Source organism: Bos javanicus, chromosome 8, assembly GCF_032452875.1.
Source record: "Bos javanicus breed banteng chromosome 8, ARS-OSU_banteng_1.0, whole genome shotgun sequence".
In the NCBI taxonomy this organism is placed as follows: domain Eukaryota; kingdom Metazoa; phylum Chordata; class Mammalia; order Artiodactyla; family Bovidae; genus Bos; species Bos javanicus.
In genome coordinates this window covers 42,430,051-42,444,339 of record NC_083875.1, presented here as the reverse complement: position 1 = coordinate 42,444,339, position 14,289 = coordinate 42,430,051, and the positions used below count along the sequence as shown (strand labels likewise).

General features: G+C 42.9%; 1 protein-coding gene and 1 long non-coding RNA gene across 3 annotated transcripts in view; one reads left to right on the top strand and one right to left on the bottom strand.

The window, feature by feature from the left end:
• Nucleotides 1–13,081, top strand: part of VLDLR (very low density lipoprotein receptor) — a 32,672-nt gene extending 19,591 nt beyond the window's left edge. Inside the window, exons 5-20 of one of the 2 annotated variants that reach the window (XM_061425426.1) lie at nt 232–354; nt 2,011–2,382; nt 2,485–2,607; nt 2,698–2,820; nt 3,263–3,382; nt 3,487–3,612; nt 4,101–4,272; nt 5,131–5,349; nt 6,785–6,903; nt 7,472–7,611; nt 7,946–8,087; nt 8,923–9,069; nt 9,957–10,040; nt 10,422–10,502; nt 11,349–11,518; nt 12,414–13,081. In XM_061425426.1, coding sequence (XP_061281410.1) covers nt 232–354; nt 2,011–2,382; nt 2,485–2,607; nt 2,698–2,820; nt 3,263–3,382; nt 3,487–3,612; nt 4,101–4,272; nt 5,131–5,349; nt 6,785–6,903; nt 7,472–7,611; nt 7,946–8,087; nt 8,923–9,069; nt 9,957–10,040; nt 10,422–10,502; nt 11,349–11,518; nt 12,414–12,449 — 2,297 coding nt within the window. In that variant the 3' untranslated portion in view covers nt 12,450–13,081. The remainder of the gene's footprint in view (nt 1–231; nt 355–2,010; nt 2,383–2,484; nt 2,608–2,697; nt 2,821–3,262; nt 3,383–3,486; nt 3,613–4,100; nt 4,273–5,130; nt 5,350–6,784; nt 6,904–7,471; nt 7,612–7,945; nt 8,088–8,922; nt 9,070–9,956; nt 10,041–10,421; nt 10,503–11,348; nt 11,519–12,413) is intronic. The other variant, XM_061425424.1, reaches the window with a different exon arrangement.
• The window catches only part of LOC133252648 (uncharacterized), a 279,302-nt gene that overhangs the window by 216,777 nt on the left and 48,236 nt on the right, over nt 1–14,289 (bottom strand). The window lies entirely within an intron of this gene.

The window sequence follows — 14,289 nt, the reverse complement described above, 5'->3', positions numbered from 1 at the left end:
ACAGAGTAGCACGGTCAAGGCTCTCGGGTGGACTGCCAGGTAGTCTAGGCTGGCCTGGCTCCCCAGCCATGGAGCCGACGGAAGATCTGCCCAGGCTCCAGCTAGTCAGTCGAATTTCAGCTGTGTGCCCGGCCACTGAGTTACAGATGTCACCACTTCCAGGCAGCACAGGAGCAGCAGCTTTGTGCTGATGAGTTCGGAGGCTCTTTTGAGACTGTATGTCATCAACAGATATGAGAACATGCCGCATAAATGAAATCAGCTGTGGTGCCCGCTCCACTCAGTGTATCCCAGTGTCCTGGCGGTGTGATGGTGAAAATGATTGTGACAGTGGAGAAGATGAAGAAAACTGTGGTAAGAAGATCAGTGTTGAGTGGCTTAACCCAGAGACCCTCTTGCTCCAAGAAGGGTGGGCATGAAGGTGCAGTTGACTTGACTTGCTTTCTAGTGACTTCACTACCTGCTCGACTCCTTGTCTTTCCTAACTGCCCTCAAACTCAGAGAAGTGTGCATGGTAACTGACCATTGCTTGCTTGGCTGGTTCTTCTAGGCAAATAGAAATAAGAAGGTAAGTCCTCCAAGGCACTCCCATGTAGAAATGGCTCAGTGAAGCAGCAATTGTGTGAAGTCTTGTCTTGGTTAGGACAGCAGCTCGTGGGCCTTCCTCACTTGGGCTCCATCAAACGAGACTAAAGCCAGCAAACCCATCCCCAGGTTGAAACTGGATCTGCCTAGTGTCATAAATTACTTGAGTCTCACACAAGCATTCCTCAGCCCCCAAACTAGATTCTCTTTTAACCTTTCCAAAAGCTAAACTGGAACAGAAGGACAAATTAACGTCTTGCTGATGATACCCAAAGAAAACTCTAGCCAACCGATGGTACCTTTGTCTCCTATCACAGTTCCTACCTGTAAAAACTAACTCTGTTTCCTAGCCTTTCATGTTTCTGCTCTTGGAAAACGTGTAATAAAATGCTCCATGTTAAAGGTGAGGCCCTGGGAAAGTCTTTAGGTTGAACAGACATTGTGTTGAATGTTCTTTCAAGCGTCCACCTTTTTATAGGGCCTTTAAAACCATAGCTGCTGAGCCTGACAGGTATAGGCCTCCTGATGCAGTAAGTGTACAATGAGTTGAGGGCACTTGTGGTCGAAACACCAGTCTTGCGTGTAGAAGTCACATGCCAAGGTCATTACCATTGCACCTAGTCCAATGAGTTTTGGCACTGAATCCTAGAACTGAGCTTTATGTACTGGTAAGCCATGGAGCTGCCAAGTGTTTCCCTTTTTGATCTAGACTTTGCTTCCCAAGAGAGTCGTGGTCTCCACCCCAATTACCACCAAATTTTGACCTTTATTAATTTGGCAGGAATCTGAGTCAAAGTATGAACTGACTAGCTTATCATTATCTAGCACACCTGGCTGCTAGATTGCAGTTCTAGCCCCAAAACTGACTTTCTAAAACTTGAAAATATTTATGACCTGTTATTCCTGATCCTGATTGGAAGGACCAAAAGAGAAGGGACCGTGTATGGTGGTATAATACATGGAGGCTTCTTTTTGGTGATGGTGTCACAATGCTTATTAGGAGTGAATGTTTGCTCATGTACCTGATGCCTGATCATCTCAGCTCAGGATGTGGCCTGGCCTGATGAGCAGTGTACCATTTAAAGAGAACTCATGTCCACCTTTCCCAATGAGGTATCTTGTGACAGTTTAAGTTATTAATTGCTGTCCCTTTAAGATGCTTCTCATCTCAAATGAATTTCTAGTCTTCATGTATTTTCTCATTCCTTCATTTCTGTTCCTCTTCAAATGTCCTTGCCTATTTTACATGTTAAGGCTGTTTCCCGGTGTTCTGGGAAATATTGATATATAATCCAACTTTCGCTTTTAAGTTAGGTGAAAAAGCTGGGGTTCATGATCCATGACCTGCATGTTAGATTTGGGGACAAGAGGCTTGAAAGGACGAGTCCTGATGAGTTTTCAATGGGACATCTTGTCTCTCAATAGGCAACGTAACGTGTAGCTCTGATGAGTTCACCTGCTCCAGTGGCCGCTGCATCTCCAGGAACTTCATGTGCAATGGCCAGGATGACTGCAGCGATGGCAGCGACGAGCTGGACTGCGCCCCACCAACCTGTGGGCCCCACGAGTTCCAGTGCAGCACCTCCTCCTGCATCCCCATCAGCTGGGTGTGCGACGATGACGCAGACTGCTCGGACCAGTCGGATGAGTCCCTGGAGCAGTGCGGCCGCCAGCCAGTGATCCACACCAGGTGCCCGGCCAGCGAGATCCAGTGTGGCTCTGGCGAGTGCATCCACAAGAAATGGCGATGCGATGGGGATCCCGACTGCAAGGACGGCAGCGATGAGGTCAACTGTCGTAAGTCACTTTCCTGTCAGTGTGGCATGCGCAGCTCTCACCCAGATATCCATCAGGGACACTTCGGCTGACTTCACCCCATGCCATTCTCTCCCCCTGTAGCTTCCCGAACCTGCCGACCCGACCAGTTTGAGTGTGAGGACGGCAGCTGTATCCACGGCAGCAGGCAATGTAATGGCATCCGAGACTGCGTGGATGGTTCTGATGAAGTCAACTGCAAGAATGGTGGGTGTCCCCTGGTTGTGGGTTGTTAGTCCAATGGTTGCTCTGATCAGACCCACTGATGGAATCTCTCTTCCGTGTCTCGGTTTGTAGTCAATCAGTGCTTGGGTCCCGGGAAGTTCAAGTGCAGAAGTGGGGAATGCATTGATATCAGTAAAGTGTGCAACCAGAAGCAGGACTGCAGGGACTGGAGTGACGAGCCCCTGAAAGAATGCCGTAAGTAAAGGGGTTGCGTGAGGACAGAGTGGGACAGGTTAAGCAGACCCAGCAGAGCTAATGTGGTTTGGAGCCTGCCTAATGCCTGGGTAAACTACTTTAATGAATTAGGTTCAGTTGCTGGGCTTAAAAGTGAAATGTTATGACTTAAAAGTGCTGACAAAGTAGTTCATAGTTTCACCCCCTTAATGATAACCAATCAGCAATAGAGAACCTTGACTAAATACTGCTTAACCAACTGTTAACTTGCCAAGAGATTGGGTTTACTATTTCCCCAATACAGACTGAGATGTGTATCTGCAAGGCCCATTATTAGATCTTGAAAAATCATGGGTTTGACTAGACTATCTAGACAAGTTATCACGAATAGCCTGGATTTTAAATGTTAATAGATCAAATATCAATTTGAGTATTAAGTAACTCTACTATCTTTTTATTTCAGATGTAAATGAATGCTTGGTTAATAATGGTGGATGCTCCCATATCTGCAAAGACCTAGTTATAGGCTATGAATGTGACTGTGCAGCTGGGTTTGAACTCATAGATAGGAAAACCTGTGGAGGTGAGTTGAAGAACAGAGCCTGAGAACAGAGGGTGATGGGAAAGGTCAGAAGATCTCTGTAGATCATCTAGGAAAAGCAAGACTAATTCTAATTTCCCTCCTAGATATTGATGAATGCCAAAATCCGGGAATCTGCAGTCAAATTTGTATCAACCTAAAAGGCGGTTACAAGTGTGAATGTAGTCGTGGCTATCAAATGGATCTTGCCACGGGCGTGTGCAAGGCAGTAGGTAAATGGACTTGGACTAGTGTTGCTCTAGTACCTTTATGAGCAAGTGCTCATGAAAGGTACAGCCAGTGACTACAACAGTCAAATGAAATATGAAAATAAAATAGTACTTGAGAGCAATGCTAGTAAATTCATAGTGCAATTGCAGATGTTAGATAGCAAATCATTGCCCCAGATGCCTGCCTTGGTCAATTCCTTTTACATATGTATCATGAATACCTGCTTATTCTCTGCTTCCAAAACTTGAGTGCAATTCAAATAAGTAACATGCATCAGCTGCCCTATTTTGTTGAATGCTGTGACCCGAGGATGGCCTTCTTAAACAGTAGGAAATGCTCGCAGGCCCGGGGCACGGACTTCGGCAAGAGTACTCCTGGAGTGTTCAGCAGTGCCCTCACTTTTTAAGTGCTCCTCTATTGGGAGGAAGTAACTTGGAAGGACCTTGTCTTCTTTCAGCAAAGCTAAATTAACCTGACTCCTGTCTTGCAGGCAAAGAGCCAAGTTTGATCTTCACCAATAGACGAGACATCAGGAAGATTGGCTTGGAGAGGAAAGAATATATCCAACTAGTTGAACAGCTGAGAAACACTGTGGCTCTCGATGCTGACATCGCTGCTCAGAAACTGTTCTGGGCTGATCTAAGCCAAAAGGCCATCTTCAGGTAACTTACAGTTCCATTCTTGGTGTCCTGGTCTAAGTCATTGCCACTGGCCTTTTGAAGGTTTGGAGGAATTTCCCTCATCTCTAGTTCCAGTCTAGCATTGAATGTCAGGAATGTTAAATCTAAGGGGCTTCCCAGGTGGCGCTAGTGGTAAAGAACCCACCTGCCAATGCAGGAGACTTGAGATGCGGGTTCAGTTCCTAAGTAGGGAAGATCCCCTGGAGGAGGGCATGGCAGCCCACTCCAGTATTCTTGCCTGGAGAATCCCATGGACAGAGGAACCTGGCAGGCTACAGTCCATAGGGTCACAAAGAGTCAGACACAACTGGAGCAACTTAGCATACATACACATTAAATCTAAACACTGATTCTTTAATTATTAAATTACTATCAGTTCCTCATTTGAAACTAACATTTGAAACTAACAATCACCTGTAAAATAAAAGATGGCTACAATTATAAGATTATAACAGGTAACATCTTAATTTCTCTGATGTTCTCCCTTTTTTTTTTTTTCCAGTTAGTTGAGTTAGTTCATAGTTGCTACAACTAGAATGGTAGTGGTAGCTTTTTCCCATTGGGAACTGTAGAAACTCAGATGATAGTTACTGAAGCAGATAGCTTCACTTAAGAGTATGGTGTTCTTGCAAGTAGAATGCAGACCAACAACAAGATCACTTACAGTGTTAGTAATTTGGAATCAGTAAGCAGCGTGGTTACATAATTTGAGTGTTGAACTATGGGGTTACTAGAGTTCATTCTGAACAAAGTAGCTGACCATTTTGTGAGCAGAAAGTCCGTTCTCCAGGCTCCGATGGTGTCAAACTCTTAAATTTCTTGTGACCTATTCTGTTTCAGTGCCTCAATTGATGACAAAGTTGGTAGACATGTTAAAATGATCGACAATGTCTATAATCCTGCAGCCATTGCTGTTGATTGGGTGTACAAGACCATCTACTGGACTGACGCGGCTTCTAAGACTATTTCAGTAGCTACCCTAGACGGAACCAAGAGGAAGTTCCTGTTTAACTCTGACTTGCGAGAGCCTGCCTCCATAGCTGTGGACCCGTTGTCTGGGTTTGTATTCTGTGTTTTTCATCACATAGACTTTCAGATGCTATCTGTGTAGGTCAGGAGCTTCCCTTGCGCCTAAAATAGTACTGAAATCCCAAGATTTAACAGCTCCCTACAACAAAGAATGATCTAGTACAAGATGTCAGTGGTGCCATAGTTGAGCAAGCCGGGAATGGACTCATCTATATGACAGGCCCTCCCTGAGCAGGTGACTGCTAGTTCACATGAATGAAACAATTCTGATTTGAGATACATCGAAAGCTGTATCTAAACTCTTATGCCCACCCAGCTTCTGTGCAAGTGATTTTTTACACTGAAGTATAGTTGATTTACAATGTGTTAATTTCTGCTTTTTAGCAAAGTGATTCAGCTATATGTGTATGTGTGTGTGTGTGTGTGTATGTATATATATATAGGGCTTCCCTCGTGGCTCAGACGGTAAAGAATCTGCCTGCAACATAGGAGACCTGGGTTCAATCCCTGGGTTGAGGAGATCTCCTAAAGAAAGTAATGGCAACCCACTCCAGTATTCTTGCCTGGAAATATATATATATCTGGAGATACATAAATATACACACACACACACACATATATATATTCTTTTTCATATTCTTTTCCCTTATGGTTTATCACAAGATATTAAATATAGTTCCCTGTGCTATACAGTGGGACCTTGTTGTTTATCCAGTCTATATATAATAGTTTGTATCTGCTAATCCCAAACTCCCAATCCACCCCTCCCTTCTCCCCCATGTCCCTCTTGGCAACCATAAGTCTGTCTATATGTCTGTGAGTCTGTTTCTGCTTCATAGATAGGCTCATTTCTAAATGCAAGTGATTTAATTTTTGTCTGAACACTTTTATCAGGTTAGCTCTGAATGATCCAACCTAAGTCACATGAGATGTGAGGATTTTGGTAACCACGTTATCTCTAGGCTTTCATCTAAGTGTGCAAGTTGTCTGAAATCCAATGAAGATAAATAAACCTCTCTAGAAACATTTCACTGAGGACTTCTTCCAAATTGCCCTTAAATAAAACAAGAAAGCAGCTATTAGCAATTTGACCAAGGCTGTAGTAATCACAGTTGATTCCCATGAAGCCTCACTGTGTTCTCACAGCCCAGCCCTGGGTGTCTGTAAAACTTACCAGATACTCGCTTTTTACTCTCTTGAAAACATTGGCCTTTCATAAAGGAAATATATAACTTATGACTTCGGGCTGAAGTTTAATATCAGGCTTATATAGTTTAATATAGTTAACAATGAGCTTGTCGATCCAGAGTGTTAACTTTTGTTTACCCAGAACATAACTTTGACCCTTAAGTGGTACAATTTATACTCTAGAGTTTCCCATTCACTCTTTGAACATGTATGTCTCAAGCTACAACTTTATTCCTTCTAAACCACTGAAGCTGATTTCTAATTTAATTCTTCCCAGCTTTGTTTACTGGTCAGACTGGGGTGAACCAGCTAAAATTGAAAAAGCAGGAATGAATGGGTTTGACAGACGGGCGCTGGTGACAGCGGACATCCAGTGGCCTAATGGAATTACACTTGGTATGTGCTTTCTTCCCTCCTCAACTACGGTTCAACTGTCTGCAGAGTTTTACTAATCTCTATAGTGAATGCTGGACTATAGCAGACAACTCTAAGATTCCTTCTTAAGCAAGGATTTGTGATGAGAAGAACCAAACAGTACAAGTGGAACGGTGGACTTAACAAATCACTTGCTCCATAATTACTAGCTTTTCTATCCATCCGGGGCTAATCTGTGACATGAATTAGGTGAACTCTCATCATAAACACTCCTGACCTAGGTGCCTTACATTGCCTGAATTTCAGGGCACTTCTGGCTCCTAAGGGGAGAACAACAAAATGCTGGCCTCTTTTAATACGTCTTTGATGTCACTAACACTTGAGTCAGTTACTTTGACAATCTCAGGTACCCCTTGAGTCCCCCCAGATGTATGTGGGTGCAGATTCTGCCTGCTGCTGCACAAGATTTGGGGGACCCTGTTAAGAACCCCTGCTAGAGGAGGAACAGTGAAAGCAGAGTACTGAATTCCTTAGATATTTTAAATGGAAGCAGACCAGTTCTGACTTCTGACCATTCTTTTCCTACCAGACCTTATAAAGGGCCGCCTCTATTGGCTGGATTCCAAATTGCACATGTTATCCAGTGTGGACTTGAATGGCCAAGATCGCAGGATAGTCCTGAAGTCTCTGGAATTCCTAGCTCATCCCCTGGCACTCACAATATTTGAGGTAAGATGTGTGTCTCACATTTAAGCATATACCTCTGAGATACTGTAGCAGCTTGGAGAGAAAGAATAGGGGAAGGAGGGAAGGATGGAGGGGCATGACTTGAGAAACCTAAACCCAAACCTGGGCCATCACCTAAAACCTGGGCCAGTTGACACACTGATTCCTCATAGCATTTTAAGAACCTGAACTTGCTTCTCTTAGAGTTTTACATCTGACATCCCAACCCAGCCTTAAATAAATTTGATCCATTAAATTGGCAGTAAATAATAATGACCTTAGAGACTGACTCATGTTGATCCTACATGTACATACTAATTTGGGGGTTCTGTTTTAGGATCGTGTCTACTGGATAGATGGGGAAAATGAAGCAGTCTATGGTGCCAATAAATTCACTGGCTCGGAGCTGGCCACTCTAGTTAACAACCTTAATGATGCCCAGGACATCATTGTCTATCACGAACTTGTACAACCATCAGGTATCGTGGGGAAGCAGAGCCCCTCTGGCTACTTTCAGGGCAGCAGCCTGACACAGTGCCCTCTGGGTATCAGCAGCTCCCTAGCAACTCAGCTTGCTCCACGATGGAAATTTCCCCCCACTGGACCCTCCCTCCAACCCTTCAGACCTGGTGCTCAGTATAGTCTGACTTACAGGTCAAAGAGCTTCAGAACTTCAGCTTTTAGCTTCCCTCCCAACTGTCAGCCTCCTGACTTTTATATCAATCCCTTCCATCCCCCTTGGCATTCATTCCTTCTTGCTACAACTATTGCACTAAGCCTGCAAAGTAGCTTTTATGCCATCACCTTTCCCTCTCTCTCTACCCTGACATGTCTTGTATGGAACTATATAGATGCTCAAACACATCTGGGCATGTGGTCTCCTGCTCAGAATACACGACTGGTTCTATCTAAATGAAACCTCTAAGCCTCCCTGTAGCTGGGTTCCTCCCATTCTGTGGGAGTGAGACAAAGCCAGAAGAGCATGCTTCTCTCCTTCCTCTGAGCCTTGGCTGTAAGCTTTGGACCGATAGTGAAGCCTCTGCTCACTCACCTCCTTTGCCCACCTCCTGCCTCCATACATCTGTGTACAGCATAACTCTTTCCCTACTTCCAAGAAGTTGTCTGGCTCTGTGTGTCCTTAGAGCATGCTGCCTGTACTCCTACTATTTATCCTTCATGAGTATTGGCTTAACTTTAGGGGTTGACAGAGCAATCCTTAGAGACAAGGACTCATGTCTTCAGCATCTAGAACCAAGCTTTATGTATAGCAGGCGCTGGAAGACCCATTTTGAAAAGACTTTTCTTTCTGAATAGGTAAAAACTGGTGTGAAGAAGATGTGGAGAATGGAGGATGTGAATACCTCTGCCTGCCAGCCCCACAGATTAATGACCACTCTCCAAAATACACCTGTTCCTGTCCCAATGGATACAATCTAGAGGACAATGGCCGAGAGTGTCACAGTAAGGCTTTTTTCCTTTTCAACCATAAGCAGGACCTACAACAGGCAATAGGATAAAACACTAGCTATAAAAATTAGCCTGGATTTTAAGAATTCTGTTTTAACTCACTCTTGGAATAAATTAGAGAACGTATCTGCTACCAACTCTACCAAGAGTTCGTGTCATTCCTTGAGGACTGACTTCTAACTCACATAAGATGAGTTTATAGGTGACTATACTGATTTGTACCAATTAGTCCCATAACAGCACTGACCCAGCCAACTTGCAGATTCTTAAAGTCTTAACATTGTCTTTCAAAGAAAGGGTCTGAAATGAGGCTTAAAGAATGCCAGGGTTCCAGGAAAACTTCTCGCCCCAGTGGGTGACATTATCTTAAACTCATACTTAAATGAAACTTGCATCTTGATCTCCTGTTCTTAGCTTTTGACTAAGTGGCAAATTAAAACTTACATGTTGTGAATTAGGATCTCATAATGTGAGGTTTTTATTAGCATGATACTGAGTCCCTGCAGGGACAAGCTCGGTTTACTGAGAAAGCAATTACAAAACAATTTGACAGTGAGACTAGTATGCCTGGTAATATGGTTTTGAGAGCATTTCTTGCAACTCCCAGGAGCCTGGGACTTTGCCTAGAGAGGTCATTAAGTGTGGCTGTGTATCTTTTTGAATTGTCAAATTCCCAGTGCTTACAGTTCTGCCCAAAGACTTGTGTATCTGGGTTTTTCTGAGGTTTCCCTTAGTTTTGACACATCCACCATGCAGCTGGGTTCAGCAGTGGTTTGTCAATTTCCCTGTGTTAAAATAACCCACTGCATGGCTTGTCTGGACTAAAGAGCTAGCCACTCTGGAACCTTGGCATTAACCAGGTTCTTGGTTTTATAATTTAGGTACTGCAACTACTGTGAATTACAATGAGACAAAAGATACCAACACAGCAGAAATTTCTCCAACTAGTGGACTAGTTCCTGGAGGTATTGGGTTCAGTACTGCAAATGGTTAATCTCAACTAACAGCCACACTCTTTGTACCTGTCCCTTACATCATTAATGCAGCCTTTAACTCCTCGTTCTACCCCTAATTGGTAACCTGTATTTAAATTCCAAAGACTTAGAACCTGCAGCTCTTAGCCTGACCTGACTTAGTAAGACATCTGTGAGAGAGCTGTTCATGAAATGGCTATTATAACGTGAGACTCAGAAGTACTTCTAGACCAGATGTTCTTGGTAAACAGTTGGAGTAGAGACTGAGCAGCAGTGGTGGATGCAAGAGGGCATGAGGCTCTCTACCAGGTGGGTGAATTTCTAAGTCTGAATTCAGATCCTTCTAAACTGATTCCCTTTATTCCCTTGTAGGGATCAATGTGACCACAGCAGTGTCGGAGGTCAGTGTTCCCCCTAAAGGGACTTCTGCTGCCTGGGCCATCCTTCCCCTCTGTAAGTACATTCCCCACACATCTGGATCCAAGGAACTTCATAGATACTGGATGGCTGTTTCTAGTTTGTCTAGAGATGCCCTTCCTGTAGCTCCTTGTACTGTCACAGCACTCCAGACACTGAATCACCCTTGGCCCCTCCCCAAGCTGGCATGCTCATTTAAGAGTCCATAACCTTCTCTACAGTGGTGTCCTTAGCATGGCAACTGGCAGGCACGAATGTTCAGTTGTTAAGTGCTCACTGCTTTCTACTTCAGAATTGTTTGTCTGGCTTTATCCCCTTTCATAATAAGTCCGTCCCAGTGAAGAGCACTTTTCTGTTCCCCTTCGAAATATGTATAATACTTCATACAGAGGAGATACATGAGTTCTTAAATGATTTGAGGAGTTATAGAAGGTACATTAAAAATAGTTAAGCCTTTTCAAGCCCAGGAAGAAGAACCTCTAACGCTATTCTAGGGCATGTGAAGTGTGAGGCACTGTGCTACAGTGGTCTCTTTATCCTAAATTATGGGATTCCAAGCTTAGCTAACTCACCAGGAGGACCATCTGAAGAACTCTCCAGAAGCTTCTGAAATTTGAACTTGATCAGCCTGGGGAGGAGCCAAGGACTCCACAACTGCCCAGACGGAGGTGTCTAGCTATGCATCAGTGTCTATAAAACAACACAACCTCTGGTCTGAACTTGTTTTAAGCTCCTACCCCATTTATATTCTAATTTCTAGTCATCCCAGCTTCTTAAAACATGAAGATTTTATTAGTTAACAATCATGGATTCTTGAGCATCCTCCTTTTTTGTATGTTTTGAGACTAGACCTTGATTAGTCACCTTCTAACTTTTTTTCAGTGCTCTTAGCAATGGCAGCAGTAGGTGGCTACTTGATGTGGCGGAATTGGCAACATAAGAACATGAAAAGCATGAACTTTGACAATCCTGTGTACTTGAAGACCACTGAAGAGGACCTATCAATAGACATTGGTAGACACAGTGCTTCTGTTGGACACACGTACCCAGCAGTAAGTCAGCTCTGTGTCTTTATGTACATGACTTGCAGTGAGACCACAACACAAGCTATGATTGCCTGGGCTGGAAACAGCCATTAGAACCATGGAGTCACCAAATATTGGGTTGGTCAAAAAGTTTGTTTGGGTTTTTCATAAGCTATTATCAAAAAACTCAAACAAACTTTTTGGTCAAGCCGGTACTTCATCTACTCCCTGAAGATTAGACAGTCTAGCCTGTTAGAATTTAAGTCATTGACAACTGTCTGCCCTGAACAGAATGACAAGTCAACTTAAGGACATCATTGTACAATTTAAGATATTTTGGGTTATGGAAGCTACATGTAAATATTAACATGAACCAAAGATCTCCTTTTTGAACTTAAAGCAGGTGCCTATAGGGTGGGTGACTTAAAGTCAGTGTATTGAGCAAGGTTCATTTAGCCAAAACGACCAAATGCTTGAAAATCACCTATCCCACTTCATAGAGCTAGCCTTACTTTCAACACTGGAGTCAGTCACTTGATCTTCAATTGAAACCAACATGGAGTGTTTAGCCTTCACTTTTGGAACAGTCTGAACAAAACAAGTGCAGAGCTCTGGTGAAGCAAGAGTGGTGGTCAGTTCATGGCACATGCGTGTCTTTTCACATTTTTATCCACAATCTAAGATCATTCAGGAGAATAGGCAGAATCAGTCACACTATTTTCTCTCTCTACCCAGTAAATATAGTTGAATTCAAGTTAAAATGCATTAGCGATGCAACTCAGTACAGTTTGGGGTCTGGCTTCCCTTCTGGGCACCTTTGGTCTCTGAATGAACAACTCAAAAACAAGGTTTGCTTTAGAAAATGAAGTTGCTACCAACAAAGGAATCACCAAACGCACTCCATGCTTTTTCTGTTCCACAGATATCAGTTGTAAGCACAGATGATGATCTAGCCTGACTTCTGAGACAAGTCGCGACCTTTGAGGTCTGAACCAGTGAAACCCCCACTTTGGAATGGTAACCAAGCCAGCAGCTGAAGCCTCTTTCTTCCTCCCATCTGGAAGAACATCAAGATATCTTTGCGTGGATCAAGCTTGTATACTTAATCATTTTTATATTACTTTTGTAAATATTCCCATCCACATTCTCCTTCAGTTTTGGATGTGGTTACCAAAAGTATCTGTAACCCTTGAATCTCTAAACAGTATTGCCACCTCTGGCCAAATATGCACTTTCCCTCGAAAGCCATATTCCAGCAACGAAACTTGTGCTATAATGTATACCACATGTACATACATTGTATAGGCCATCTGTAAATATCCCAGAGAACAATCACTATTCTTAAGCACTTTGAAAATATTTCTATGTAAATTATTGTAAACTTTTTCAATGGTTGGGACAATGGCAATAGGATAAAACGGGTTACTAAGGTGAAATTGCCAAAAAAAAAAAAAATTTGTAAACTAATTTTGTACGTATGAATGAAATCTTTGACCTCAATGGAGGTTTGCAAAGACTAAGTGTTCAAACTACTGTACATTTTTTTTCCAAGTGCTAAAAAAAAAAATTAAACCAAGCAGCTTAACCATGGTTTGTGCCTATTCCTCTAGGATGAATTTCTATAAACAGCCTGAGTAGTATCAGGTGTTCTAACTAAATATATGAGCTCTAGATCTTGATGTTGTATATTGAAGCCTATAATATGGCTTGTTTCTCTTACAACTAAGTACTAAAAGAATGAGGTACCCCTTAATACTTGCCTCCCCAAATACTTCTTGTTTGGTAAAAGAAGCTAGTTTAGCCGGTACCTAGAACCCTTTGAGGAAATTTCCTACTCCAATTAGTTTCCTGATCCAGTAACATATGGTAAAGATTTCTATCAATTTTTTCTGTACTTATCTCAGATTTCCATGTCCTAAAATTATGTGTCATTCAAGGAAAAGTGCCTTCCAGTGCATGGGTAAGAACTTTCTTCTTTTACACATCTATACCATCGGCCCTGAAGAACAGCTAGGGAGGTAACAGGCAGTGCCATTCTTGAACAGTCTAAAGCAGTGGTTCTCAGTGGAGTTAAAGTCAGCATCTGCATCATCTAGGAACTTGTTAAACACGCACATTCTTAGGCCCTACTCTGGACCTGCTCAATCAAAAGCTCTGAGAGCAAGGTCCAGGAATATGTGTTTTCAGAAGCCCTTCAGGTGATTCTGATGTACACTAATATTTGAAAACCACTATTTTAAAGTGACTTCATGGAGAATCTATAAGGTGATCTCATCTGTCAGGCTTGCTGGCATAGAATGAATTCCTTCTATGGACGATTTTCAAAACGTTTAATATGAAGAGTAGAAAAGGACACTGGGTAGAAGAAAAAGTAGCAGACAACTTGTGTAAGATTTGCATCAGATGGGCCATTGCTTTCTCTTAAACCTCAGGAAGCCAACAAGCAAGGGAAGAAACAAAGCTTTAACCCTGGGAAGATGCTCCAAGTCCAAAGCAAGGCGACGGTCCACTGCAGAAGGAGCTGCAATCTTTGCAGATTGATCAGTGCAGTAGCCAAAGGATGAAGAGAAGATATTTTTGAATAGCTAAATGGATCAGTGGATGAGGCAGAGTCCATTTGCATATGGAATGTAAATAAGACAGTTGTCCTTTGGCTTGTGGCTTAGGTGAAGAGATCAATAATTCTAGATGAGAAGGTGCGTCTGTCATCTTGTTTAATAGATGCCCTCTTGTGAGTCCAGTCAAATGGATGAGAGTGAATTCTGGTGTGGACCTTTTTTGTGGGGGTATGGAGGTCA